Source organism: Pristiophorus japonicus, chromosome 16, assembly GCF_044704955.1.
Source record: "Pristiophorus japonicus isolate sPriJap1 chromosome 16, sPriJap1.hap1, whole genome shotgun sequence".
Classification (NCBI taxonomy): domain Eukaryota; kingdom Metazoa; phylum Chordata; class Chondrichthyes; family Pristiophoridae; genus Pristiophorus; species Pristiophorus japonicus.
The window spans coordinates 30638234-30665269 of record NC_091992.1 but is presented as its reverse complement, the minus strand read 5'-3'; the positions used below and the strand labels follow the sequence as shown (position 1 = coordinate 30665269).

At 40.2% G+C, this 27036-nt stretch overlaps 1 protein-coding gene across 2 annotated transcripts in view; it reads right to left on the bottom strand.

Moving 5' to 3' along the window:
• Window positions 1-1100: 1100 nt before the first annotated feature.
• The window catches only part of usp32 (ubiquitin specific peptidase 32), a 213953-nt gene continuing 188017 nt past the window's right edge, over window positions 1101-27036 (bottom strand). For both annotated transcript variants that reach the window (XM_070857168.1, XM_070857169.1), the window contains exons 24-34: window positions 25478-25629; window positions 24932-25043; window positions 23252-23463; window positions 21011-21195; window positions 18387-18473; window positions 17057-17177; window positions 16629-16820; window positions 15976-16222; window positions 15158-15630; window positions 5902-5994; window positions 1101-3376 (exon numbers count right to left, since the gene is read on the bottom strand). In XM_070857168.1, the coding sequence (XP_070713269.1) occupies window positions 3203-3376; window positions 5902-5994; window positions 15158-15630; window positions 15976-16222; window positions 16629-16820; window positions 17057-17177; window positions 18387-18473; window positions 21011-21195; window positions 23252-23463; window positions 24932-25043; window positions 25478-25629 (2048 nt within the window). In that variant the 3' untranslated portion in view covers window positions 1101-3202. The remainder of the gene's footprint in view (window positions 3377-5901; window positions 5995-15157; window positions 15631-15975; window positions 16223-16628; window positions 16821-17056; window positions 17178-18386; window positions 18474-21010; window positions 21196-23251; window positions 23464-24931; window positions 25044-25477; window positions 25630-27036) is intronic.

The following is a 27036-nucleotide window of genomic DNA, read 5'->3' as shown; positions in this document are numbered from 1 at the left end:
GGTTGAGGGGGTTAACTTATGAGGAAAGGTTGAGCCTTTACTCATTGAAATTCAGAAGAATGAGAGATGATCTTATCAAAACGTATAAGATTATGAGGGGGCTTGACAAGGTGGGTGCAGAGAGGATGTTTCCACTGATAGGGGAGATTTATAACTAGGGGACATAATCTTAGAATAAGGGGTCACCCATTTAAAACGGAGATAAGAGTGCTGTTTAATAACCTGTGACATTCACGGCCAGCAATGATTAATTTGAGACAACGGCTCTGCTTTAAGCAGCAACATTAGCAATGGTCATAGAATAGATGGAAGGATCCTAACTTGGGCAGTGTGAAGAAACACTGTTACATAGGACAGTGTTGTCCAATAGAAATTGCTGGCTAGCCACAGGTGTGGCTATGGCATTACCCTTTTAGCCACATGCACAAATTTTAGTAGAAAACTCCTTAGACACATTCACACAATACAGTATACTTCACATCATGTAATATTTTCTTAAACATCTACCACCATTCAGTACCCAAGGAAGTAAATTGCTCCATGTCCAAACAACATTTGCACTCTGCTTTTCCTCTTACCATTTTACCAACTCTCAAAACGGTTAAAGTTTACATGCATGTGCCATACAAATATGAGTATTGAGATCACATGTCCACCAAAGTTGTCGCTCACTCATTTAAAATTTTAAAAATCAGAAATGCAATTCGCCGCATCTGGATTCTCAATGAGTCACGTGTCTAATGGTTAATGTATTGGATAACACTGATGTAGGATAGGATATCCTTGCAGTTTGATAGAAGGACACACAAATATTTAATTGCCACAGTATCACACAGTTTACCATTTAGGATTCCATTTTGCATAAAAGTAAATGCAATTTTTTAAATGGGACTCATGTATGTTACAGCTCCCAGTGCATTAGATGTTGCACAATATATTGCAGGACACCAATACCAAACAAGTAGATGACCATAAATACAAGATTTGTGTATTTGCAATTCAGCATAATTATAATTTAGTATAACTTGCTTTTGACAAATTTTCCATTAGTCACAGGCTCACAGCTTCTTGCATTATCAAAAAAAAAATCTGTTTACACATTTATTCAAGTCAGTCATTCCAGCCACTGTATTTATTGTCTTTAATAGTTACAGATGAACAGGTTCACTCCATATACAATTACCAGTACAGTTTTTACAGCTCGTATTACAATACATCACTGCCATTTGTTTATTTACAAAGCACTTATGTACATAAAAATCTTCCAATTAATTCAGTGCAATGTCAATATTTTTTGTACAAGAATTTACAAAATAAGATGTAATGTAGTTACTCAGATAATTTAATAAATTCTGCAGTTATTAATGATTTAATTTAATAAAAAAAGAATATTTTTCAACCATTATATCTATAACAGACTTGTAAGAACACACAATACAGCAGTAGATTTCAGGACTGTGGCTGAGACGATGGTTTAAAATATTCATTTCTCACACAATCACTCAGGCTTTTTGTTTTAAACTCTTGTATAATAGAAAAAGAGGAACAATTCAGGAAACACAACTTAAAGTAAAATTGCTGCTTTTGTTCTCATCATAATGTGCACTTGTGCAATTGTCAGGATATTCAATATACACCTAACAGTTAAGCGCACAATCTCTGCTTTAATGTTACTGTGTGTAAAGCATGGCATGATTGATTTAGAATATCAAGCAATGAGGCACATTGCGAGAATTGTGTAACACACCGACTGCAACTACACAAAGGAACAAAACGGAAGGAAACAGGTATTTCTACATTACATTGTGTTTGCCAATGTTCCCCTTTAACAGAGCCTAATTAGTAGTCTTTTTATGAATACACACATATACACATATATATATATATATATATATATATTTATTTATTTAAGACCATCTGAAGTAGCTGTAGGATGTTGCAGGATATTAATAAAAATCACATTGGGCGGGAATTACTATGACCTGTAAAAGGTAAAACACTGTTCAATTATAGTACCTAACCCTGGAAATCAAATGTTTGTTCCAGTTTTGAATATAGTAAAATAGATCAACAAATCATCTGTTTCTGCTAACTAGGTTGCTTTTGCCCCAAAAAATATTCTGCGTTAAAATGCATCTAGGTGTATGGACGCTTTGTAGCTCAAGAAATGACATCAAGTTAAAATTCCAAACTGATAAAGTAAAAAAACAGCAATCCACTGTGCCCAAGGTACTTATAATGCAATACAGACTTAAACAAATCATATGGTATATTGCAGTGCTGAAAAATGCAGATGAAATTTAAATGCAACACTATCAAAACCTTTAAAATTAGGTTTCTTTAGTTTCAGCCTAATGAAAAATGTTAAACATATGACCTAAAAATTGTTTAATCTATATTCATAATAAATATGAATTGTTAAAAGTACAGAAAATGCCAAGACCAGTGTAGCATAATCTGACTTATACAATTTCTTTCTTGGTTTAAGGAACATGTAAATCAACAGAACAGTGAGGAAAATTCAAGAAACGCAATCCAACTTTACATTACCTTTTTAATTTGCTTAAATTGGTTCAGTTCAATTTATTCTCAGTTGTGTCCAGAGTTTTAAATGGTCATAGCACATATTTTATATTTTTTCAGGATTTTACATTAAACAAAAGGAATTAGTTCTGGAGAATTTACGAGGGTTTTAAAATATTAATTTTCCTACAACCATATAACATTAAAAATACAAGCTGAAGTAGTAGTTAAAAAGGTAACAAATGTAAACTGTGTTTCATGAACTATTCACTCCAAATTCACTAGGGGAAAATATAGTCTACACGGATAGTTCTAACCCGGTTAGAGTTAATATGCTGTAGCCCAGGTTTTAGTAGGTTTAAATTTCTTTCTGGCATGCTACCATTCTGGTCTCGTCAACACAATGCATGAAACCCAAACAGTTTAAGAAAAGGAGGTAGCAGATCACATTGGCTACTGATACATGTTGCAATTAACAACTGGAAAAATCAGTATTACCATCTGTTTTCAACTTCTACACATTTTTCTTGTGCTTCATAATCACATAAAAGGTAATTTGCAGAAGCAGTACATTTTGAGCAGAAAACCTGTCCAACCCTGAAATTCTCAACTTGGGAGTGTTTTGTTGCCACATAGTCATTCTGCAATCTCATGGCATTTTGCTACTGGAAGAACACATTCACTGTAGAATACAGTATTTTCTATAATCGGATTCAAAATCTTCATCCATACTGCTAGTGTCTGCCATCTTCTTGCCTTCTGTCTTTGGCAGGAACTGTGCATAGTCCACATCTTGCTGTTCATAGAAAAGGATGTAGGCTGAGTCAGTATCAATTTCATCAGGATGTACCTCCTGTAAGAAGAGAGAAGGAATAATTGGGGTCATACATTCTTTATTGTCGCAGATATCAGAGCTTGAGAAAGGTACGGGAAAATAAGGCAGAGTGACCTGCTCTCAGTCGAGAAATAAAGGGTCCAAGTTTCCACATGATTTGCGCCTGATTTTTTAGGAGCAACTGGTGGAGAACGGACTATCTTAGAAATCGCAATTCTCCACATTTGTTTTTCTGCAGTTCTAGTCAGGTAGAACAGTTCTACTTTGGAACAGAATTTTTTCTTCAAAAGGGGGCGTGTCCGGCCACTGACGCCTGATTTGGAAGTTTCCAAAGTGAAAACGTACTCCAAACTAAAGTAGAATGGAGCAAGTGAAGATTTTTGTAGAACTGAAAAAAACCTGTTCTACACATTAAAAAATCAGGCGCAGGTTACAAATTAGGCGTCCAGAACGAGGTGGGGGGGGGGGGGGGGGGTGGGGGAAGGGAAGTCATTAAATTCTATAATAAATCCTTATTTATACTTCTACAAATATTATACAAATAAATCTAACCTGAATAAACATTTATAAGCAAAGAAAAGATTAAATAAACCATCTTCCTACCTGTGTGAAAGTGCTTCAGGCAGGCCTTTCGGGACCGAAGGCTGAACGGGCCGGCCCGAGACTTCAGGCAGGGCCCGTCCCCAGCACCAGATTTACAGGTAGGTAGCGTTGGGTTGGGTCGGGTCGGGGAGGTTCGGTTCGGGTCGGGGGGGGAGGAGGGAGAGAGAGAGAGAGAGAGAGAGAGAGAGAGAGAGAGAGAGAGAGAGATAGAGGGAGAGAGAGGGGGGGTGGAGAGAGAGGGGGGGTGGAGAGAGAGGGGGGGGTGGAGAGAGAGGGGGGTGTGGAGAGAGAGGGGGGAGAGGGGGGGAGGGGAGAGAGAGGGGGGGAGGGAGAGAGAGAGGGGGGGAGGGAGAGAGAGAGAGAGAGAGAGAGAGAGGGGGGGGAGGTCAGGTCGGATCCAGTCCGGGAGCAGGAGTCGGGTCGGGTCCAGTGGGGGGGGGGGGGGTCAGGTCGGGGGGCGGGAGCGCGGGTCGGGTTGGGTCCAGTCGGGGGGGCGGGGAGCGGGAACAGGAGCGCAGGTCAGTCGGCGGGGGGGGGGGGGGGGGGGGGTGGCGCGGGTGTCGGGTCTGGTCGGGGGGGGGGGGGGGGGGGGGGCGGGGAGCAGGAGCTGGCCGTGGGAGGAGCCTTATTCACGCAGCCCCAGTGAGGCCATTCAGCCAGGACTAGGGGCTGCGTGCTTCGGGCCCCTCCCACACAGTTCGGCGCCTGGAGCTACTGCACTTGCGTGCCCACTGTAGCGCGCATGTGCAGAGGTCCCGGCATTGTTTTCAGCGCAGAGACCTGGCTCCGCCCCCCCACAGCTCGTGCTGACTGCGCCGAGGGCCAGAGGACCTGCAAGTAGGTGGAGAATACCGAGGATTTTTTTAGGCGCACTTTGTGGCGCGAAAAACGGGCGCCCAGCTCGGAGGGGCGCCCGTTTTTTTTCTTGTGGAAACTTGGGACCAAAGAGTCATAAAACAGAAAAACATTATCCAATAAATAACAGTCTTTAATTAATCAAGGTTTGTGGTCACTGGAGTTGGATATTAGAAGACAGTCTGTGCAGGCCTATCTCATCACCTCCAACACAGACTGTATTTAGTAGTTCCAGGACAAAACCTTAATCTATCTATATTTGATATAATAGAGTGCATTTTCTATTCATCACGCCATACTAATTTCCTGCAGTCTAATGTTGATAAAACCAGAGCAGTCCTCTTTGGCTCGCACCAACACCTCAGTGTCATTCCCCTGAAGTCCATTCACCTCATGGTTTTCACCCCGAGCTAATCTGGTTGAACCAGAGCGAGTTTCCTTGCCCATATCCAGTTACCAAGGACACATTTTGACAAACTGCTCACTTCTGCCCCTACTGCTACAGAAACCAGTAGTTCATGCACTTCGCACTTTAAGGCTCTATGTTTCCAATATCCTCCATTGCCTGTGTGCTGCACCCCCATCAACCCCATACTTGCTAAACTCCACTGCTTTCCTGTAATCCAAAGGATCATGAGATCTCTACCTCTATGACCTCTTCCAATTGTACAGCCCCATATAATCCTCCACTCCTCTGATAGAATTACTTCTCTAACACTACATTACTCCTCTCTCTCCTATCTGCAGCCATTCTTTAAGCCACTGTTCCCCTGTCCATCTATCTTGTCATCTCTCCCCTAACTTACAGGCACCTCCTTAAAACCCTTCGCTTTTATAGTACAGTTACTCCTTGCCTATCTCTGTTTTTTCCTTTATTTTTCTCTGTACAACTCTCGAGGTGATTTTCTCCATGAGGAATGCCATCGAAATGAAAGTTGTTGAGTTTTCCAAGTGTGCATTTTTTGGACTCAGACCACAGAACATATGCTGAAATAACTGAATAAGTGCACTGCATTTACCCAATTTTCAGCACTTTTATAGATAAACAGCTATGCAGCCAACACATTACTGTTCCATAAACGTACCTTACAGCTACTATCATTGTAGCAGTACCACTTTTCATTGGGGTTTTTGGCATATGTGACATAGTGGCCTCCTCCCAAGATTCCTGAATGGCACTGAAAAATAAAAACAAGCAAAATAGTATTCGTTTGAAATAGGTAGGATTTTGTTTGTTTTTAATTAATTTTATGCATCAGAAATTTCTATCTGAGAAAATGATATGTGATTAAATATCACCAGCAATATTGACATACATTCAGAAAGGGACAGCAATGAAAAGCAGCAGAGTAAAAGGTTGAGATGTTTAAAAAATCTGTCATATTTGCACTTGGGCCTTTAGAACTTTCTTTGTGCAAGAAAAGAGAAAAACATGCCCCTTGGAAAATTAACTTTGTTTACCAGAATGAAAGACACACCGTAGAAGAGAGATCACAAATAAAGATGAAAGTCAGATTGGTTGTTCAAGTATCATCCAAAACATTTGGGTTTGATAGGGGTTACCTAACATGAAGAGCAATCATCTGTGACAAATCTGATCTAATTTTTTTGAATTCACTAGAATAGTGGTTCAGGGAAATTAGGTAGATAGCCAGTTACATTTCCAAAAAAGCCTTTGATAAAGTGTCTCTTGAGGGTGTGTGCTCTAAAAGTGAATTCCTATGGTGTCAAATTAGCTACAGAACCATAAGCAAAGGAGTTTTAAATGGGGTTACTTCCCAATGGGGTCTGGTCACTAGTGTGGTGTCCCAGGGTTCAGTGCTTGGGCTCTTTCTGTTTATAATGTTCATTAAGAATCTGGAGTAAGGCATGGATAGTGCAATTATTAAACTGTGCAGTAGAGTGAGGACTTTAAAAGAGGGTAAGAGTGTGCAATTGGATTTAGATAGATTGTGGAAGTACACTTAAGGCTAGCAAACATCTTTCGATATAAATGTGCAGTTATGCACACAAGTACAAAGAATACACAGAGTATAGCACAAGTGGGTATAGGTTAATAGTGACAGGAAGAGAAAGTGAATTGGGAGTAATCACTGACCACTCCCCAAAGGTTCAAGTACAGTGTCAGGAGGCTGCAGCTAAAGCAAGCAGGGTCCTGGGCTGTATTGCCTCAACCGTTCAGTACAAAACCAGGGCCATAATAATAGGGTTATGCAAATTTTTGAGACCTCAGTTGGAGTATTATGTACCATTTTAGTTCCCCCCACTACAAAGACAACATGAGAAGGTACAGAACAGGGCAACAGTGGCCTGAATGCATTGGGCAATGACTATAGACTTTATATTTTTGATTTGGATTTGCTGGAAAGGAATACACGGATTTGTTTCAAGTTTTTAAAATTAATAAGGACATTGATAACATACAAGTAGATAGATTGTATGTCATGAACAGACATATGGCCCACCTATTTAAATTGAGAAATCAGGAAGTGAGGTTGGATGTTTGGAATTTTTACTTTTCTCAGGTGTTCAATCTGTGGAATAGGATTCCGGAGGCAGTAATGAGTCAGCATTGGACACATTTAAAAAAAAAAAGTAATTGCGTCAGAAAGACAAGACAAGATATTCTAGGAAATAACTGACAGATTTGGTGTCTCCTGGGGCTTACCCAAATACTTTTGATGGGTCTGAGAGATATTTGTGATAGAGGATTCCTGAATTGGCTTAGAGTCTCAGCTTTTGGTTTCTCCCAGGATGTGTGGCAGCAAGGAGCAAGGGTAGGTACATGAGTTGAGTCCATCAAAATATGGGGTGAGCGTGCGCGGATCCAATTGCCTTTTCCTGTCCTAGGTACATAACACAAGTCTGAAACTGACTAAAGTGTCTGCTGTCGCTCAGTGATAGCAAATTTAGTTAAACTGGCTTTTGAATATTTTAAAAACATTGATGGGGCAAGGCAGTGACTATTACAGCTTAGGCACTCAACCCCATGGAATGGGAGGATGCTGGTTCAATTCAGTGCTAAGCAACATTTTCTTGAGGTGGGGTTGGGGGAGGGGAAGTGAATAGAAAAATCCTGCTTGGATAGTACTGTGCACCTCTCTGTGCCAGCCAAAAGGAGCAATGGTGGAGGTTCTGGGAGCAAGCTGTTCAATTGGCAGCAAAGACATAAATGTAGGTTCCTTTGGAAAATAGGAAAACACATTAAGATTGAGCCTGGCTATGATTGCTTCCCCCGAGTTCAATAGCTACTGTGACTAAAATAAGCATTTTTGTCAATAGTCTATCTGGGTACTGGCATTTTTCTATAACGGGGTACATTAGGAGTTTGAAAAACATTATTCATTCACAAAAAATAGCCTAGCTTGTTTGTAGTCAGAGAATACAGGTATCATTAGCCCGGTGTGTAAGGTAGGGGTAACACCATTCAATTCAAATACAAGCATATTGTGGTTTTATTTGTATATTTATTTTAATCAGTAGCTCCTCTAGAGTTTGGGGGACATATTGAAAAGTTTCTCAGCTACCCTGGTTCAAGTTGGGTAGTTCATCTTGAGGAGCAAGGGAGGGGGAGAGAGAAAGAAAAACAACTCCAACAACAACTTGTTTTTATACAGCGCCTTGAACATAGTGAAATGACCCAAGGCACTTTCCCAGGAGTACTATGAGATTAAAAAATTGATACTGAGCCGTATGAGTAGAAAGTAGCACAGGTGACAAAAAGCTTGATCAAAGTGGTAGGCTTTAAGGAGCGTCTTGAAGGAGGAAAGAGAGGTAGAGAGAGCTTTAGGCAGGGAATTCAAGAGCTTGGGTCCTAGGCTACAGAAGGCACGGCCACCAACGGTTGAGCGATTATAATCAGGGATGCTGAAGAGGGCAGATTAGAGGAGCGCAGACATCTTGGGGGGGGGGCTGGAAGAGATTACAGAGATAGAAAGGGTCGAGGCGGGAGAGATTTGAAAATAAGAATGAGAATTTTGAAATCAAGGCATTGCTTAACCGGAAGCCAATGTAGGTCAGCGAGCACAGGGGTGATAGGTGAGCAGGACTTGGTGTGAGACGGTGATGATACGGAGGTGGAAATAGATGGTGTTAGGTATGCTGCAGATATGTGGTCGAAAGCTAATTTCAGGATCAAATATGACACCAAGGTCTCAGATAGGAGTCGAGGAGAGGGATGGAGTCAGTGGCGAGGGAACGGAGTTTGTGGTGGGGACCGAAAACAATGGCTTTGGTCTTCCCAATACTCAATTGGAGAAAATTTCTGCTCATCTAGAACTGGATGTCGGACAAGCAGTCTGACAATTTAGAGACCGTGGAGGGGTCGAGAGAAGTGGTAGCGAGGTATCATCAGTGTACATGTGGAAACTGATGATGTGTTTTCTGATGATGTTGCCAAGGGGCAGCATGTAGATGAGAAATAGGAGGGGACCAAGGCCTTAGGGGACACCAGAGGTAACAATGTGGGGGGGATTCTCTGGCTACGATTAGACAGATAAGAATGGAACCAGGCAAATGCAGTCCCATCCTGCTGGACGACGGTGGTGAGGTATTGGAGAAGGATAGAGTGATCAACCATATTAAAGGCTGCAGACAAGCCAAGAAGGATGAGGAGGGATAGTTTGCCTTTGTCAGAGTCATTAAGGATGTCATTTGTGACTTTGATGAGAGCTGTTTCGGTACCGTGGCAGGCGCAGAAACCAGATTGGAGGGATTCAAACATGGAATTGCGGGAAAGATGGGCACGGATCTGGGAGGCGACAACACGTTCACGGACTTTGGAGAGGAAAGAGAGGTTGGAGGTCGGGCGATAGTTTGCAAAGATGGAGGGGTCGAGGGTTGTTCTTTTGAGAGGGGTGATGATAGCAAATTTAAAGGGAGAGGGGGACAGTACCTGAGGAGTGAGAACCGTTAACAATGTCGGCTAACATGGGAGCCAGAAAAAGAAGTTGTGTGGTCAGCAGTTTGGTGGGAATAGGGTCAAGGGAGCAGGAAGTGCGTCTCATGGACAGGATGAGCTCGGAAAGGGGAGATCGGGCGAGAAACTGAAGAAAGATGAGAGGTCAGGGCTAGGGTAGAGGGGATCCTTAAGAGGAAGTTTGGCCTTGTGTGCTAGGGGATGGAAAGGACAATGCAGTGGCGGCCGAACGACAAAGAAGACAATGAGCTCCTCACAGTTATTGTCGGAGGTGAGGGTGGAGACTGGGGAGAGTGGTTTAAAAAGATGGTTAGCAGTGGGGAATTGAAGCCAGAGTTTATCTTTACATTCCAGACCGATTCTGGAATAGTGAGCGATTTTGGCAGATGAGAACAGGACCCGATAGTGTTTTGTGGTCCAGCTAGATCTGGCGGTGAATAGCTAAACCAGGTGTCCACCATATCTGGTCTGCACCTGGGCAGGACTGGAACCAATGTCCTTGGGGGAGTGTTTGCTAGGACTGTTGGGGAGGAGTTAAACTAAGATGGCAGGGGGATGGGAACCAATGCAGGGAGATAGAGGGAGACAAAATGGAGACAGAAGCAAAAGACAGAAAGGAGATGAGTAAAAGTGGAGGGCAGAGAAACCCAAGGCAAAAAACAAAAAGGGCCATTGTACAGCAAAATTCTAAAGGGTCAAAGTGTCATAAAAAGGCAAGCATGAAAGCTCGGTGCCTCAATGCGAGGAGTATTCGGAACCCAGGAGAGGGCTCTGAGCTAGTTAGAGTGGGGGAGAGCTCAGATGAACAGGACCCCAAGAAAGAATGCAAAAGGCAGGAGGCAACAGAGCAGAGTAGCACTGGGGTAAGTGTAAACCACAAGGTGATAGGAAGAGACAATATGTATGAATATAAAGGGTCTGCAGGAGGGGTCAAAACCAAAAATGATGTTTTAAAAACTAGTATTAAAACACTCTACCTAAACGCACGCAGCATCGAAATAAAGTAAATGAGTTGACGGCACAAATCATTACAAATGGGTATGATTTGGTGGCCATTACAGAAACGTGGTTGCAGGGTGGCCAAGACTGGGAATTAAACATACAGGGGTATCTGACAATTTGGAAAGATAGACAAGAAGGGAAATGGGTGGGGTAGCTCTGTTAATAAAGGATGATATCAGGGCTGTTGTGAGAGACGATATTGGCTCTAATGAACAAAATGTTGAATCATTGTGGGTGGAGATTAGAGATAGTAAGGGGAAAAAGTCACTGGTGGGCGTAGTTTATAGGCCCCCAAATAATAACTTCACGGTGGGGCGGACAATAATCAAGGGAATAATGGAGGCATGTGAAAAAGGAACGGCAGTAATCATGAGGGATTTTAACCAACATATCGATTGGTCAAATCAAATCGCACGGGGTAGCCTTGAGGAGGAATTCATAGAATGCATACGGGATTGTTTCTTAGAACAGTATGTTACAGAACCTACAAGGGAGCAAGCGATCTTAGATCTGGTCCTGTGTAATGAGACAGGAATAATAAATGATCGCCTAGTAAAAGATCCTCTCGGAATGAGTGATCACAGTATGGTTGAATTTGTAATACAGATTGCGGGTGAGGAAGTAGTGCCTCAAACGAGCATACTATGCTTAAACAAAGGGGACTACAATGGGATGAGGGCAGAGTTGGCTAAAGTAGACTGGAAACACAGACTAAACGGTGGCACAATTGAGGAACAGTGGAGGACTTTTAAGGAGCTCTTTCATAGTGCTCCGCAAAAATATATTCCAGTGAAAAAGAAGGGCGGTAAGAGAAGGGATAACCAGCCGTGGATAACCAAGGAAATAAAGGAGAGTATCAAATTAAAAACCAATGCGTATAAGGTGGCCAAGGTTAGTGGGAAACTAGAAGACTGGGAAAATTTTAAACGACAGCAAAGAATGACTAAGAAAGCAATAAAGAAAGGAAAGATAGATTACGAAAGTAAACTTGCGCAAAACATAAAAACAGATAGTAAAAGCTTTTACCGATATATAAAACAGAAAAAAGTGACTAAAGTAAATGTTGGTCCCTTAGAAGATGAAAAGGGGGATTTAATAATGGGAAATGTGAAAATGGCTGAGACCTTAAACAATTATTTTGCTTCGGTCTTCACAGTGGAAGCCACAAAAACTATGCCAAAAATTGCTGGTCACGGGAATGTGGGAAGGGAGGACCTCGAGATAATCACTATCACTAGGGAGGTAGTGCTGGAAAGACTAATGGGACTGAAGGTAGACAAGTCCCCTGGTCCTGATGAAATGCATCCCAGGGTATTAAAAGAGATGGCGAAAGTTATAGCAGATGCATTCGTTATGATCTACCAAAATTCTCTGGACTCTGGGGAGGTACCAGCGGATTGGAAAGCAGCTAATGTAACGCCTCTGTTTAAAAAAGGGGGCAGACAAAAGGCAGGTAATTAGGCCGGTTAGTTTAACATCTGTAGTGGGGAAAATGCTTGAAGCTATCATTAAGGAAGAAACAGCAGGACATCTCGATAGGAATAGTGCAATCAAGCAGACGCAACATGAATTCATGAAGGGGAAATCATGTTTAACTAATTTATTGGAATTCTTTGAGGATATAACAAGCATGGTGGATATAGGTGTACCGATAGATGTGGTTTACTTAGATTTCCAAAAGGCATTCGATAAGGTGCCACACAAAAGGTTACTGCAGAAGATAAAGGTACGCGGAGTCGGAGGAAATGTATTAGCATGGATTGAGAATTGGCTGGCTCACAGAAAGCAGAGAGTCGGGATAAATGGGTCCTTTTCGGGTTGGAAATCGGTGGTTAGTGGTGTGCCACAGGGATCGGTGCTGGGACCACAACTGTTTATAATATACATAGATGACCTGGAAGAGGGGACAGAGTGTAGTGTAACAAAATTTGCAGATGACACAAAGATTAGTGGGAAAGCGGGTTGTGTAGAGGACACAGAGAGGCTGCAAAGAGATTTAGATAGGTTAAGCGAATGGGCTAAGGTTTGGCAGACAGAATACAATGTCGGAAAATGTGAGGTCATCCACCTTGGGGAAAAAAAACAGTAAAAGGGAATATTATTTGAATGGGGAGAAATTACAACATGCTGCGGTGCAGAGGGACCTGGGGGTCCTTATCCCAAATAGTTAGTTTGCAGGTGCAGCAGGTAATCAGGAAAGAGAATGGAATGTTGGCCTTCATTGCGAGAGGGATGGAGTACAAAAGCAGGGAGGTCCTGCTGCAACTGTATAGGGTATTAGTGAGGCCGCACCTGGAGTACTGCGTGCAGTTTTGGTCACCTTACTTAAGGAAGGATATACTAGCTTTGGAGGGGGTTACAGAGACGATTCACTTGGCTGATTCCGGAGATGAGAGGGTTACCTTATGATGATAGATTGAGTAGACTGGGTCTTTACTCGTTGGAGTTCAGAAGGATGAGGGGTGATCTTATAGAAACATTTAAAATAATGAAAGGGATAGACAAGATAGAGGCAGAGAGGTTGTTTCCACTGGTCGGGCAGACTAGAACTAGGGGGCACAGCCTCAAAATACGGGGGAGTCAATTTAAAACAGAGTTGAGAAGGAATTTCTTCTCCCAGAGGGTTGTGAATCTGTGGAATTCTCTTCCCAAGGAAGCAGCTGAGGCTAGCTCATTGAATGTATTCAAATCACAGATAGATAGATAGATTTTTTAACCAATAAGGGAATTAAGGGTTATGGGGAGCGGGCTGGTAAGTGGAGCTGAGTCCACGGCCAGATCAGCCATAATCTTGTTGAATGACGGAGCAGGCTCGAGGGGTTAGATGGCCTACTCCTGTTCCTAATTCTTATGTTCTTATGTAAATCTGTGTCCCTTAGACTTAAGGGAGTGAAGATCAGGGTTGTACTGGGGGAATGGCCAGGGTGAGAGAGAATAATTGAGTAATTGTTTAATAAGGACTAGGGCATCAAAAGTGGTGCTGAGGGTGTGATTGAGCAGAAATATCATGGTGAATGCAGATCAACAAGCTGCCATGTAAAGGTTAACATTCTGGGATCTTGTGTCCAGTCCAGCTTTATAATAAACATTGAAGCTATTGAAGAGATTAAGCATGGGATCTGGTCAAACCAGGGACCATTATCAAAGTACTTGTGGAGTTACAATTCCAAATTGGTATTGATGAAAATGCACTAAACGTAGCAGATGATTATCATGAGTCACACAAATAGGTGAATGAAGCTGTCAAACACCATTAACGAGTCTGTCAGTAGATTCAGATATGGAATTTAACTTTGACGTGCCGATCAATGCTGACTTTCAATAGGAAGCCCGGGAAAATTATACTGCGGATTGGCAGTCATCATCAATGAATGTCAACAGTGAATCAGAGAAAGAATGTGAAAGTAGTCAGTAAACAGATGTCCGCTTCCGATGGAGATCATCTCACTGAATTACTGAAAGAAGTGACAATAGAGAAGGACGAAACTGAATTTTTGATAATTTAAGAAGCTTTCAATTCAGTTCACTAACAAATGGATCTACACCAGCTCACACCTATGAACCCGAGATGATCTGTATGTCAATGTTTTGGTTAAATTACTGTACTTACAGTAAACTTACAATTTAGAGTTAAAGCCGCAGTACAGTTAAAAGTTCTACCTATAAAGGTTGTTTGTCAAAAGTTTCACTTAAAATTACAATATATTGAAGTTTCATTTCGAAGTTAACTGCTTTTTAAAAAAATGTTTGATCATGATTGCCATTTATTGCCTGTTTATTTGAAAATAATTGCAACCTTTTTAGACAATGGAGCAGTTTCCTCTAAGTGAACACTGTCTAAATATTACAGCCAATTAAACCAGATGCATGGGTTGATGCAATAGGCTGGACTGTACATTGCCAGTCAAGATTACAATAATCAATTATATTTATTGAGAAGGTATGCCCACCTATAGTGCAGTAAAACAGGGAAAGTTGAATACTCGTAAACGAGGCAGCTTGGAAGCAAAGAGCTTCCTCTTGATCAGGTTAATTGAGTTTAAATTTCAACCTCAAATAACGTGTGTACTCGAGCTTCCTTCAGACAGCGAGTTTCATTAGCCTTGGCTGAGTTGTCTGGGGAAATGTTTAAGGTTTCTTCCTGCATTCAGCATGACAGGTTAACCAAGGAGCAACATTAATGATATCTATTTAACGGTCCACAAGTTGGATTGCTTCAGGTTACTGAACAAGAGGATAGGGTGAGTATAGGGAGCTAACCTGGGTGGGCTACACAGGTGAAAAAATAAAATAAAATGAAACAAAACAATTAACTATTTATAAACTTAATGTTCATGCACAATGCATTTTAACATTGATATGTTTATTACAAATCTATTTAGTTTACTCTATGCAATAGATTTGAAAAACGTTGTACTTACAGAAATTGCATATAAATTATATAGAGGCTTCAAATGGAGTGGCTCTCTTTGGTCATCGGCAATTATATCTTCATTTATGTGGTTTTCATACTCTCCATTACTACTGCAATTTCTAAATCCATTCTGTTGTTTATTGTGGCACACTCCATTGACTAAAATCAACTCAGTGTCCTGTGCAGTTACAACTTTTTGCATCATTTCCTCATTGTCCCCTCCAGAGCAGTCTGCCTTATCAGTGACATCTACTACTTGGTCCAAATGGGCATTTCTGACATTCTTCATCTCCAATATTTGATCCATATCACAATTATTCTCCTTGCTGCTGTCCAGGTTTTCTTTGCTGTTTGACAGTTTGTTCTTGCCAAGTTGTGGTAAGCGGAGTCGACCTCTGCTTTTTCCCTGTTTCGGGCTGTTAGTAGGACTGTTGCTTTTGCTTGATGAGTTATGATTTTTTCTTCCTGAAGTTGGAGATGCTGAAGTTAAAGACAACAACTGTAATAAGCATTTCTCCCCATGAGAAAGTCTGCCTAGTTTGTCAAAAGCTCTTGTTATGGAACTACATTCTACTTGCTGTAATATTTATGGGCTAGATCAAGTTTTTAAAATGTAATTTATACTGCCATGACAATTGAAAGCTGCAGTAACTCATCATTTTTGTTTAAATCCAGTCATTAAATAATCATCTCCAGCAAAATCATCAGATAACAATGGAAATGTGCAAATGTAAGCCAAACAGGATTGTACATGACAAGCAAGCAGGATTTCAACATAAGAACATACTGTACAGTGAGAACACTGCAACAAATTATATTAAGTACCTTTTAAATTCAAAATGCTAAAGTTTACACCAGCTTGTAGTCCAACAGAGCCAACAATTCCAGTTCCCGGGAAGTTTCTCAAATCTGCTTTCTTCAGTTCTACTTGTGCAGTCTGCTGTTCAGTCTGTATTGAATCCCGTGGTACCAAAAAGGCACTAGGGTCAAAACCTTCACGGGGAAATTTAACAATCTTCTGTGATTTAATCCAACGGCCATTAACAAATTGGAATCTTTTCAAGTGAATTATCTAAAAATAAGCAAAATACGAATACCAGGTTAGTTTACAAAACACAGAAATTACCTGTTTTTTTGACTTGTAAAGGTTTGATGAGACCTGCCCAAGTAGTCTTTAAAATTTCTGATTCTTTTATCAATTTACATGTACTTTGCATGTACTGTGAAACCGGATTAGTGGTAATCTTTTGAGTAATGAATGCCCTTTCCAGCTTTCAGAAAATCCTCATTCTTGCATGCAACATTCAGAAAAAGATTAAATACTATTCGAATGCTGAGTATCATGAAGTAAAATTACATGAAACCATATAGACCTTCAATAAAATTACTTCTCAACTTTATATATTGAGGAGAAAATTATTTCAGTTTTCCAGTGGTTAATTTATCAATGAAAATCAGGTGACTTTTCAGTACAGTACCAGAATTGGTGGAAGCCTCCAGAGATCAAGCTTCTTTGTTGCCAGGCGATGGGTCTTGCATTTGGAACAATAATAGAGCTCATCCTCCCCCAATTCCTCCTCACTAGTGAACGCCCGGAGACAGCTGTCCAAATTAATGGGCTCTGCTTGAGCTCGTCGACTCTGCTCAACACTTTCATGCTCCTCACAGATCTTACCATACAAGACAATTAAAATGCATAGTGATTAGTTGTGGTCGCCATACAACAATTTTGTGCTGCACAGTACAGTACAAAGTTCTCCATTTGAATATTTTGGCATCATGTTTACAATAATATTGGGTGGAGTTTTTATTTAGACTCCTAGAAAGGCAATGACATAAAAAAAAGAGCAAGAAATATCTTTCTTCAACTGGTAAAATTATCCTACTGATTAAGTAAAACATTTACCCTCTCTTGTGATGTTTGATAGCGAAGATGTAGAGCAGTTGGATCCCAGTCAATGGCTATGTAAGCATTCCCAACAGAGGCTCGTTCATCAGAACAGTCGATCTTGCATCCTCTGCAAAATCTACACCAGAACAATTAAGCATAAGCGCTGTTCAGAATGAAGTGTGCTACAAGTGTAACTGCATCAACAAATTATGAGCACAAATTTCAACTTATCATTAAACATTTTCTGCATTTTACTTTCAACAGTAAAATACTTGATATCCCCAAATTAGCCTGTATTTTTTCAACATTTTACATTTTCTTTTCACCCAACAGACCATGGAACCTGGACAGAGTTGGCAGGCTGATGGTCATAAGCAATACCATGGCCTTCCCCAATGTTGCTCTGTGATGAGTTGGATAAGAGCATTGAAGTACGATTGACATTGGAATACATCCAATTTCTCCCAGCATTAGCAAGGGATTTTGCCTCTGATTAATGAGACCATGACTACTTAGGATTGACAAATTATCAGCCGAACAGATGTCAACCAGTGCTGGGATTTAAAACCACATCTTCCTGTTTGTGGAAGTGCAAAGCTAATTGACTGGGCACACATTAATGCACCCGTAATAGCATAATCGTTTTTATGTATAAACTGAGTAATCATAAAACTCTTGACATAAGAACATAAGAATTAGGAACAGGAGTAGGCCATGTAGCCCTTCAAGCCTGCTCCGCCATTCAACAAGATCATGGCTGATCTGGCCGTGGACTCAGCTCCACTTACCCGCCCGCCCCCCGTAACCCTCAATTCCCTTATTGGTTAAACATCTATCTATCTGTGATTTGAATACATTCAATGAGCTAGCCTCAACTGCTTCCTTGGGCAGAGAATTCCACAGATTCACAACCCTCTGGGAGAAGAACTTCCTTCTCAACTCAGTTTTAAATTGGCTCCCCTGTATTTTGAGGCTGTGCCCCCTAGTTCTAGTCTCCCCGACCAGTGGAAACAACCTCCTCTATCTTGTCTATCCCTTTCATTATTTTAAATGTTTCTATAAGATCACCCCTCATCCTTCTGAACTCCAACGAGTAAAGACCCAGTCTACTCAATCTATCCTCATAAGGTAACCCCCTCATCTCCAGAATCAGCCTAGTGAATCGTCTCTGTACCCACTCCCAAGGCTAGTATATCCTTCCTTAAGTAAGGTGACCAAAACTGCACGCAGTACTCCAGGTGCGGCCTCACCAATACCCTGTACAGTTGCAGCAGGACTGCCTTGCAAATTCTTCCTTACAGTTTAAAATAGTCAAAAGAAATACTGGCTAGTTTTTTCTTCTTACCTGTACCACGAACACCATGAACAGGTATTTCCATCTTTGTGAACAACGCGAAGAGTAAATGGATACTGATAGCCCATACTGTCATCACTAGAATACAAACGCACAATATATTAACCTAAAAAGCATTCTTTTTAATATTAGATAGTACAACTCATCAACAAACAAGAATTTCCAAAGGTATGTTAGCAATGCTTAGTTTTAAAAAAATCTGAGAAGAATGATAACTAAATATCTTGGACCAAACTTAAATGGGGCTGATTATGAAGGAAACAACTGAGAAAATAGTTTGCCCAAAATATAAACTATAAGCATGTTAGGCAAGACCGAACTTGTATTTATATAGCACCTTTAATATCCTTAGTCCCAAAGTGCTTCACAGTCAATTCAATCAGGTGTAGTCACTGTTGTACAGTAGGCAAACATGGCAGTCAAGTTGTACACAGTGAGGTCCCATAAACAGCAAAGAAACTAATGACCAGATAATCTGGAGCTTTTTTGTGATGTTGGCTGAGGAATAAATGCTCAGAAGCAAGAGTGCTACTGCTGAGCCAAGACTGATACCCTGGTAACTCAATTGTTTCACCTTCCCAACAACCTTTTAGGCTAGCCTCATTTTGGCAAGGCCTCATTTCAATATGAAAATCAATGCAAATGATACTAAAATTAGCATGGGTCCAATTATGATTTTCTTTTTGGAAAGTGTGATGTGCTCAGATCACCTGTACAAAGAAGTAAGTTCTGGACTAAGGAATTATTTGTTTAAAAACGCAGAGCTTATTTGGTCCATATAGGCAAGTATGGGTTGAAAGGCTACAACGTTATAAGCCCTGATTTTCTAAAACCAAGCTTCTGGTTATTGTGGCTCTCCAGTGGGAACATGGAATGCTGGAAGAACCACTCATACAAAAGTAGGCTTAAATTTGAGATTTTTTATCATTTAATTTAATTTGAGATTTTCAACCTGGATTTTTGCCAGCACAATTAATTATTACTACAGTCAAACTTCTAAATTTGGGAATTCAGAAAGAGACTCCTCGCTGTGATGGTTGGAGGACGACAGAAGGAATACAAGGTAGTTTTGAATGCACTACAGGTGGATGATCCTTACTGTGTCTATTGATCCATACAACTTCCTGAATATGTTCCAAGGAAACCTGCTTTCATAGGCTCTGTTTCACCAGGAAAGCAGGGTACAGAGCTTTGCAGTCTGCTCAAAACTGATCCGCAAATAAATTCTACTGCGGTAACAGCAGTCGGTGGCAGTCAAGAAAATCACAGCCCCAAACTTGTATGCATCAGGCTCATTTCAAGTACATATTTCATTATTGAATGATAACTTTACATTATTGGGCTGAAAATTGCAGCCTCGCAAAAGCCAGTTTTTGGGGCACGATGCGCATGCGCCGAAAACCGACTTTTCTGATTGGTCAGGATTTCTCCATACAGATCCTCCGCATCCCCGGGAGAAGGACATCCATGCGGGAGAGATTGGGCTATTTGCCCAACTCGTGCCCAGTGAATGTCCTTCAAACTTTTACACCTGGTAAAAGCAGGTGCATAGCTTACTTTTACCAGCGTAACGCTTTTAAAACATATAAAAATTAAATTTAAACAAACACTCATTTTTATATTAAAAACCCTGTCCATTAAGAGAAGTTTATTTTTAACCTATTAAAACAAAAAAAAAATTCAACATTTTTATTTTCTTCTAAAACATTTAATTTCAATTAATTTTAAATATGTGAGGTGTTTATTTATTTATTGTGTGTTTCAGTGTTTTAGGGGTTTTTCTCATTGATAGTAATGGGAACTCGTACAAACGGAGTTCCCATTTTTATCAATGAGAATACTGCATAGTCATTGGTGGTTCAGGCCCACGTGACTCCAGCGTGTCCGTACGTATGTGAAAGACATCTCTCAGTGCGCTGCGCAGCAAATCTAGGCCTCCAACTGGAATCCTACATTCCTCCGGGACTGCCAGGTACTTTAGTAGATTTTTTTTTTCGGGTCGAAGGCGTTCGTACGAAGGAAGCCTCCGACTGCAATTTCCCCTCCCCCCTCTCCCCCCACCATTATGTTTTAACTACAGTGTAATCTCACTATATACTTTTCTTCCAAAGCACCATAAAACTAGAAATGGCTGAATCAAAGATCATTTCATTTAGCACATGAAACTGTTTTTGCACAAGACATTTTTGCACATCACCTGCCATTACTATTGATATAACGGTAGCATGTATTGCATTAAATGATAATGTAACGCTTATGTAGCAATTACAATTTTGTACTCAATGGATTACTTGTTCGCATGGTAAAATTCTATATCAAAGGCATCTGTACAGAACTGCACACTATGGCATAATATAAGCATCAAAACTGTTATTTCGCCTCACCATGCGAGTCATAAGGTGTTGCTAGACATTAGTGGAGGATTGGTCCCCACAAAACTACCAAGCTATTGGGCGGCAATCAATCAGCATTACAACATAATCCAACCACCTTCTGATAATCAGTAAACTGTGACTGGTGTATACTGCAGCACACAATGTTAATTCCTTAGAACCTATAGTTATACTATTCTTACAAGAACACATTGTGGAAAAAATGTCATTATATGCACTAACCAGTCTTGAGCATGGTTACTTGCTTCCTGAGGTGGCAGAGGGCTGGCAAGCCGTGAAACCTGTATCCATACAGCATCATAGAGGTCCTTCTTGCGTGTATGTACAGTGCAGGGCACAATAAGTGGCATGCCAAACAAGCTGGGACGATTTTTCTGTGAGGACAGAAAATACAATTCCGTCCGCATCTGTATAAAATAAAAATATTTGACGGTATAAGTCATAATACTTACATGACAGTGATCAACAAGTATAGATAGTAAGTGCAAGTCTTTGATAAAACATTCTTGCATCAATGAGAATTCATTTTAAAAAGAACTGTAATAACATACATCATTTGCATAAGTGGCACCATGTCCCATCAGGTGCTGGGACATGGATGTGCTGTATACTCAGGTTATCTTTTCAAAGTGGGGAGAAAGGCAAAGTGAATACTATTAATTCTTTAGATGGATGAAAAATTGAATAATGCCAAGCAGTTCCTATGCCCACAGTAGTTGACTACGTTATGGCAAAGATATAGAAGAACATTGCTATTTTCTTAGCCTTTCAGTGATTTCAAACATGAAGGAGTTTAAAGGGGCAAAAATAAAATCAGGACATTGAGCATTGACACAAATATCCTCATTTTCTAAATTTTAGGCCAGTCAACAATTCATTTCAGCAGCTCCAGCTTTCAGTACTAACTACAAGATAACGTGAGGGTGCCACTGGTTAGCCATGTCACTTTAATGATGAGACTAAGGCCCCAAGTTTCCAAACGCGGCAAAACAGGCACCCCTCCGAGCTGGGTGCCCGTTTTTCGCGCCGAAAACGGCGCCTGAAAAAAAAAGTGCTATTCTCGAGCGCTTTGGCTGCTTGGCGCGGCGCACAGGGGGCGGAGCCTACCACTCGCGCCGATTTTGTCAGTAGGAGGGGGCGGGTACAATTTAAATGAGTTTTTTTCGTGCCGGCAACCCTGCGCGTGCGCGTTGGAGCGTTCGCGCACGCGCAGTCTGAAGGAAACATTGGCACTCGGCCATTTTAAAAAGTGCTGCAGAAAAAGTGAAAATTTGTTTATTGAACCCTTGCAAAGGCTTGTATTTTAATTTTTTTGATATTTCTGTGTGTGAGGGTGAGGGAGTGCATTCTGTAATTAAAGATAGACTGTGATAAACGGGACACATGCACTTGTTTGAGACTATTCAAATTCTTTGTAGCTGTTCAATGTTTAACATTTTTTAATAAAACCACATTGCCCTTCCATGATCAGCACTGAGGCTTCTTGCAGCTTTCTCCCCCTGCCGTCCGTCGGGCCCAACGGCAAACCGCTGCCTCAAGTACTGAGGCTTCCTGCAGCTTTCTCCCTTCCCTTCCCTTCCCCCCCCACCCCCCCCCCGCCGCCGTCGGTCAGTCCCGACAGCAAACCGCTGCCTGAAAGACCTGCCTGAAGCACTTTCACACAGGTAGGAACATGGTTTATTTAATCTTTTCTTTGCTTATAAATTTTTATTCAGGTTGGATTTATTTGTATAATATTTGTACAAGTATAACTAAGGATTTATTGTATAATTTAATGACTTCCCTTCCCCCCACCTCATTCCCGACACCTAATTTGTAACCTGCGCCTGATTTTTTAATGTGTAGACAATGTTTTTTCAAGCCTACAAAAATCTTCACTTGCTCCATTCTAAGTTAGTTTGGAGTACGTTTTCACTGCGGAAACTTTCAAATCAGGCGTCAGTGGCCGTACACGCCCCCTTTTGAAAAAAAATTCTGTTCAAAAGTGAAACTGTTCTACCTGACTAGAACTGCAGAAAACTTAAATGTGGAGAATTGCGATTTCTAAGATACTCCGTTCTCCACCAGTTGCTCCTAAAAATCAGGAGCAAATCATGTGGAAACTTGGGGCCCAAGTCCTTGCACTGACTGGTTTAAAAAAAAGAACAGCCAGTGGAGTTGTTTTTTAGGATAAGCACAAATGTCAAAAATATGAATCCTAGTTTAGAAATAGTCAGGTCTGTGTAAGTACATGAGAAAAGACAAAATTAGTTTTTCATTACAATAACAAAGCTGCTGCAACCTTAAGGGTCATTTGCATAACAAGACAGCATTAGAGAACTTTTATAACATATCTTTTATAAACATATTTTTTATAAAACTTGCTAATTTTTTCCCAATATAAAAGGTAGAATAAGTTTTGAGGTTATTACACAAAGCTCAGTTTCAGTTTTTGAACAGTTTTGCTTCGAAGCATCATCATACCATTTTTCTGTGAACTGCAATAATGTATCCTATGAATGGGCTGTCAGTAACTGTTGGCAAATGTCCATTAGGCAGTCCATTAGAGAGAGTCTTTTCAAATCCAGCTGGAACCACGGTACTAGGAATTCCATTGGGAATGAGGTTTGGCTTCATTGGATTTGCATTTGAAGACTGGTTATGTCTTCCATTACTTAATGGCACCGGGGAGGAATCTGACAAATAGAAGGAAAAATATTGAACTAATGTAAAAATATATACATTAAAAATTTGAATTCCAACTTATTCCTCGTCTTATAAAATATACAATACAATCAAAATCAATATGTTATCTGTAAGAGAAATTCCTTCAAAGAGTTCCAAAATCTTTTCACTGCCCTGGTCATTAACTGGCTAGACATTACGGTTACTGCTAATAGTAGGCGAATGCATAATGTATTTGTACGACATTCCTCACTGCTATTTTCACAATTTAATAAACAGATTACGGGCTCCATCAGAGTAGTAGAGGATGAAAGAAAAACTTCATATGAACACAGTGGCCTGGAATTTGTGGTGGGTAATGACGGCAAACTGTCAGCGCGCTCTCATTACCTCTCTGAAACTGACCGCAACTTCAGGATTTAACGCATCTAAACGCATTCACTGCTCAAACACAGGCTGCGCTGTGGACCCTTCCCCTTACCTCCCCCTCCCCATAACTGGCAATCAGTGTAATCAGTGGAACTGATGAATACTTGGGCTTCTCCGCGCTAATGTCGCTGTTAAATACCCTACTAAATGTTCAGCCTTGTTGGATTAAGTGTAACTGGGGTTTTAACAGCGTATTGACTGCTAAGCATACATTATTGTAAAACTAATTGAAAATAGAAAAACAATTTAATATTTGGAAAGTGACAATTTTCTCCATTATGATAAAAAATTACCTGTTCATTCACTGTTATTACCCACTGAAAATTCTGGGCCATTACAGAGCGAAAAAGGCAAAGTTCTTGCCACAGAGATTGAGAGATCTTTGAGGGCAGCTTTCTTCGTGGCCAGCGGTGAACTCCTTTGCTGACCACAAATTACATGCCAATGAACTTGTTATAATTATAATTATAACAGGAATGTACTATAATACATTTTGCAAACTGACACCACAACAAGTTGTCTGAATCAAAGCCAAATAATATAATTTTTCCTTTATTTTTATCATGTGACAAATAGACCACGACAAAGCCTCCTGCAACCCAGTGTAAGCTGAGAGTTTCTGTGGATTTACATCAATAACACAACTTGCCAATTGGGTCTTACAGAAAGATGAGCCGGATAACTTCAGCTTTTCTTTGCACCAGCCGCAATGCTCCATGATTAATAAATATTTAAATATTAGTCAGAATCAGTTCTCTCAAAAGGTCATAGACTCGAAACATTATTCCTGCTTTCCTTTCTCCACAGATACTGCTTGACCTGCTGAGTGATTTCAACATTTTCTTTTTCTACTTCAGCTTTTTGATTATCTTGATGCTAACCATGCAACATTAGCCGTATGAAATCTGGTTTACATACAACTGAAAGATGCAAAATAATTTGAGAACTTACTTTCGAATCTTTACTCCAATGTTTGCAGATGTTAAATTTTAATAGCTACAATTTATTCACATTACAATTATACCAATGCACGTCTCAGTGGACTATTACCTGTTTGTACAGGAGAAGTGGCAGAGGTTGGCGATCCTGGAACAGGGATCTCAAAAGCACACAGAAAACCACTCACTGATAGTCGCACTTTCTGGTTATCCTGAGGAAAAGTCTGATTTAAAAAAAAAAGACAAAACAAAATTCACCATTAGATTAGTCACTGGTTGATTCACAATATTTCTATTAGTTTTACAGGTTGTCATTTAAAAAAAAAATGCTAAAACGGCTTTTTCATTTGTCAAAAGGAAGGTTGTATAGAAGGTTGCCATTTCAACCGATTTATACTGTCTGCTTTAATAATCCCTCTTCAGTAACTTTTTTCACAAATCTGACTGCTTTTTTCTCTCAACTTCCTATATGTTACTTGTCACCAACTGTACTTGAGCTGTTACCACAGTGAAGGATTTGCCTGGATTACATTAAGCATTTAAATCTTCGTTTTAAGTCACCAAGAAGCATAAAAGATTCTAAAAAGAAAATAAAATTCGAAGCCTTTAAGCTAGCTGCCCCCCATGGTATTGTTGTTTCTGCAAAAAGCGTACTCACTTTTATGTTCGAACCATGAACCTCTCCCAACAAGATCTGTTCTGACTTCAGTCCACACAATTCACTTAATTGTTTTTTCAGACCTGTATATTTCTCATCCATGTTCAATCGTAAACCATATCGGACTGGTGTGGAACCATCTAATTTGATAACTGAAAAACAGAACAAATTTCATATTCACACGTGAGCACAGCTTTTATTGTTCAAGCTTTTAGCAGCATAGTCCATGCATCAGTTTTGGTGAATCATTGCAAGGTGTTGATGTTGGTAAATAAATATCAGTATATAAATGTGTGATGCTTTTCTTTTCTTTCTAAATTGATGTTGTACACACAGTCTACTGTCAATCGTTACAATCGCACGAGTTCTTGATTTGGATGGCATTAAATGTTCACCAGAAAACTACTAGATTGCACTCCTTTTATACATTAAATTCCTTATGAACATTTTCTGACTACATGTATTTAAATGCAAGGCACCTCTAATGTCTTAACAGGATGATTTATTAAATTTGTACTAATATTTAATCTTACACTAAGTTTAATGTGTCAGTGTGAATTGCTGCATTTTAAGGCAATAATTGCATTTATATCTGCGCTTAACACATTCTCTTAACATCCCAAAACATTTAAGTAAATGAAGTGCAGTCACCGTTATATTGGCGGATTGTGTGCTCGAGTCCTGGAGTGAAGTCTGCACCTACAATCTTCTCACTCAAGTCAAAAGTGCCATCAACTCACTGCAGTAACCCAAAATGACCATTTAAAGCCACATAGATTTATTGTCTTTTATTTGTGGGATTGAGCATTAGTCAGTGAATTTGAATGTGGAACTTGCTACCACATGGAGTAGTTGCGGCAACTAGCATAGATGCATTTAAGGGGAAGCTAGATAAACACATGAGGGAGAAAGGAATAGGATATATGTTGATGGAGTTAGAAGAAGAAGAGCGGGAGGAAGCTCGTGTAGAGCATAAACACCAGCAAAGACCTGCTGGGTCGAATGGCCTGTTTCTGTGCTGTAAATTCTGTATTTTATGCAATAACTCCCTTTTTCTAACTTTCCTGCACTCAAAGGTTTGAAAATAGTAAAAATACAGTTCAACATTTTCCATCCGCAATTCAATTCCTCTTTCTTCTGAAGGCACAGATGTTTTTTTTTTTTACTGGGATCAGTTCTGTGGGCACTAGTCAAAAGAAACGCATGTTTACCTCTAACTAGCTAACTCCCACCCAGTATTTCAAATTACAACATTCTTCCAAAAAACAAAGTTGAGGTGAACATTTTTTAAACTAAAGTTACCGAAAAATGATCCTGAGTTCTAATAAATTGGAAATACACCAATATTGGAACAAATATTCCATAATCAGTACAGAAGAGATAATATTCAGTCACAAGAAATGAAATTCTGAATATAAACTTTAAAAAGTAATGCTTGAGACAGATATTGAGTGGTGAAAATACCCCATTCCCTATCAAAAAGGGCAAAATTCAGAATTGCTCTTAAGTCACTGGTATGTATAATCATGTAACTGGCCATCCTGCTATTATATACTGTG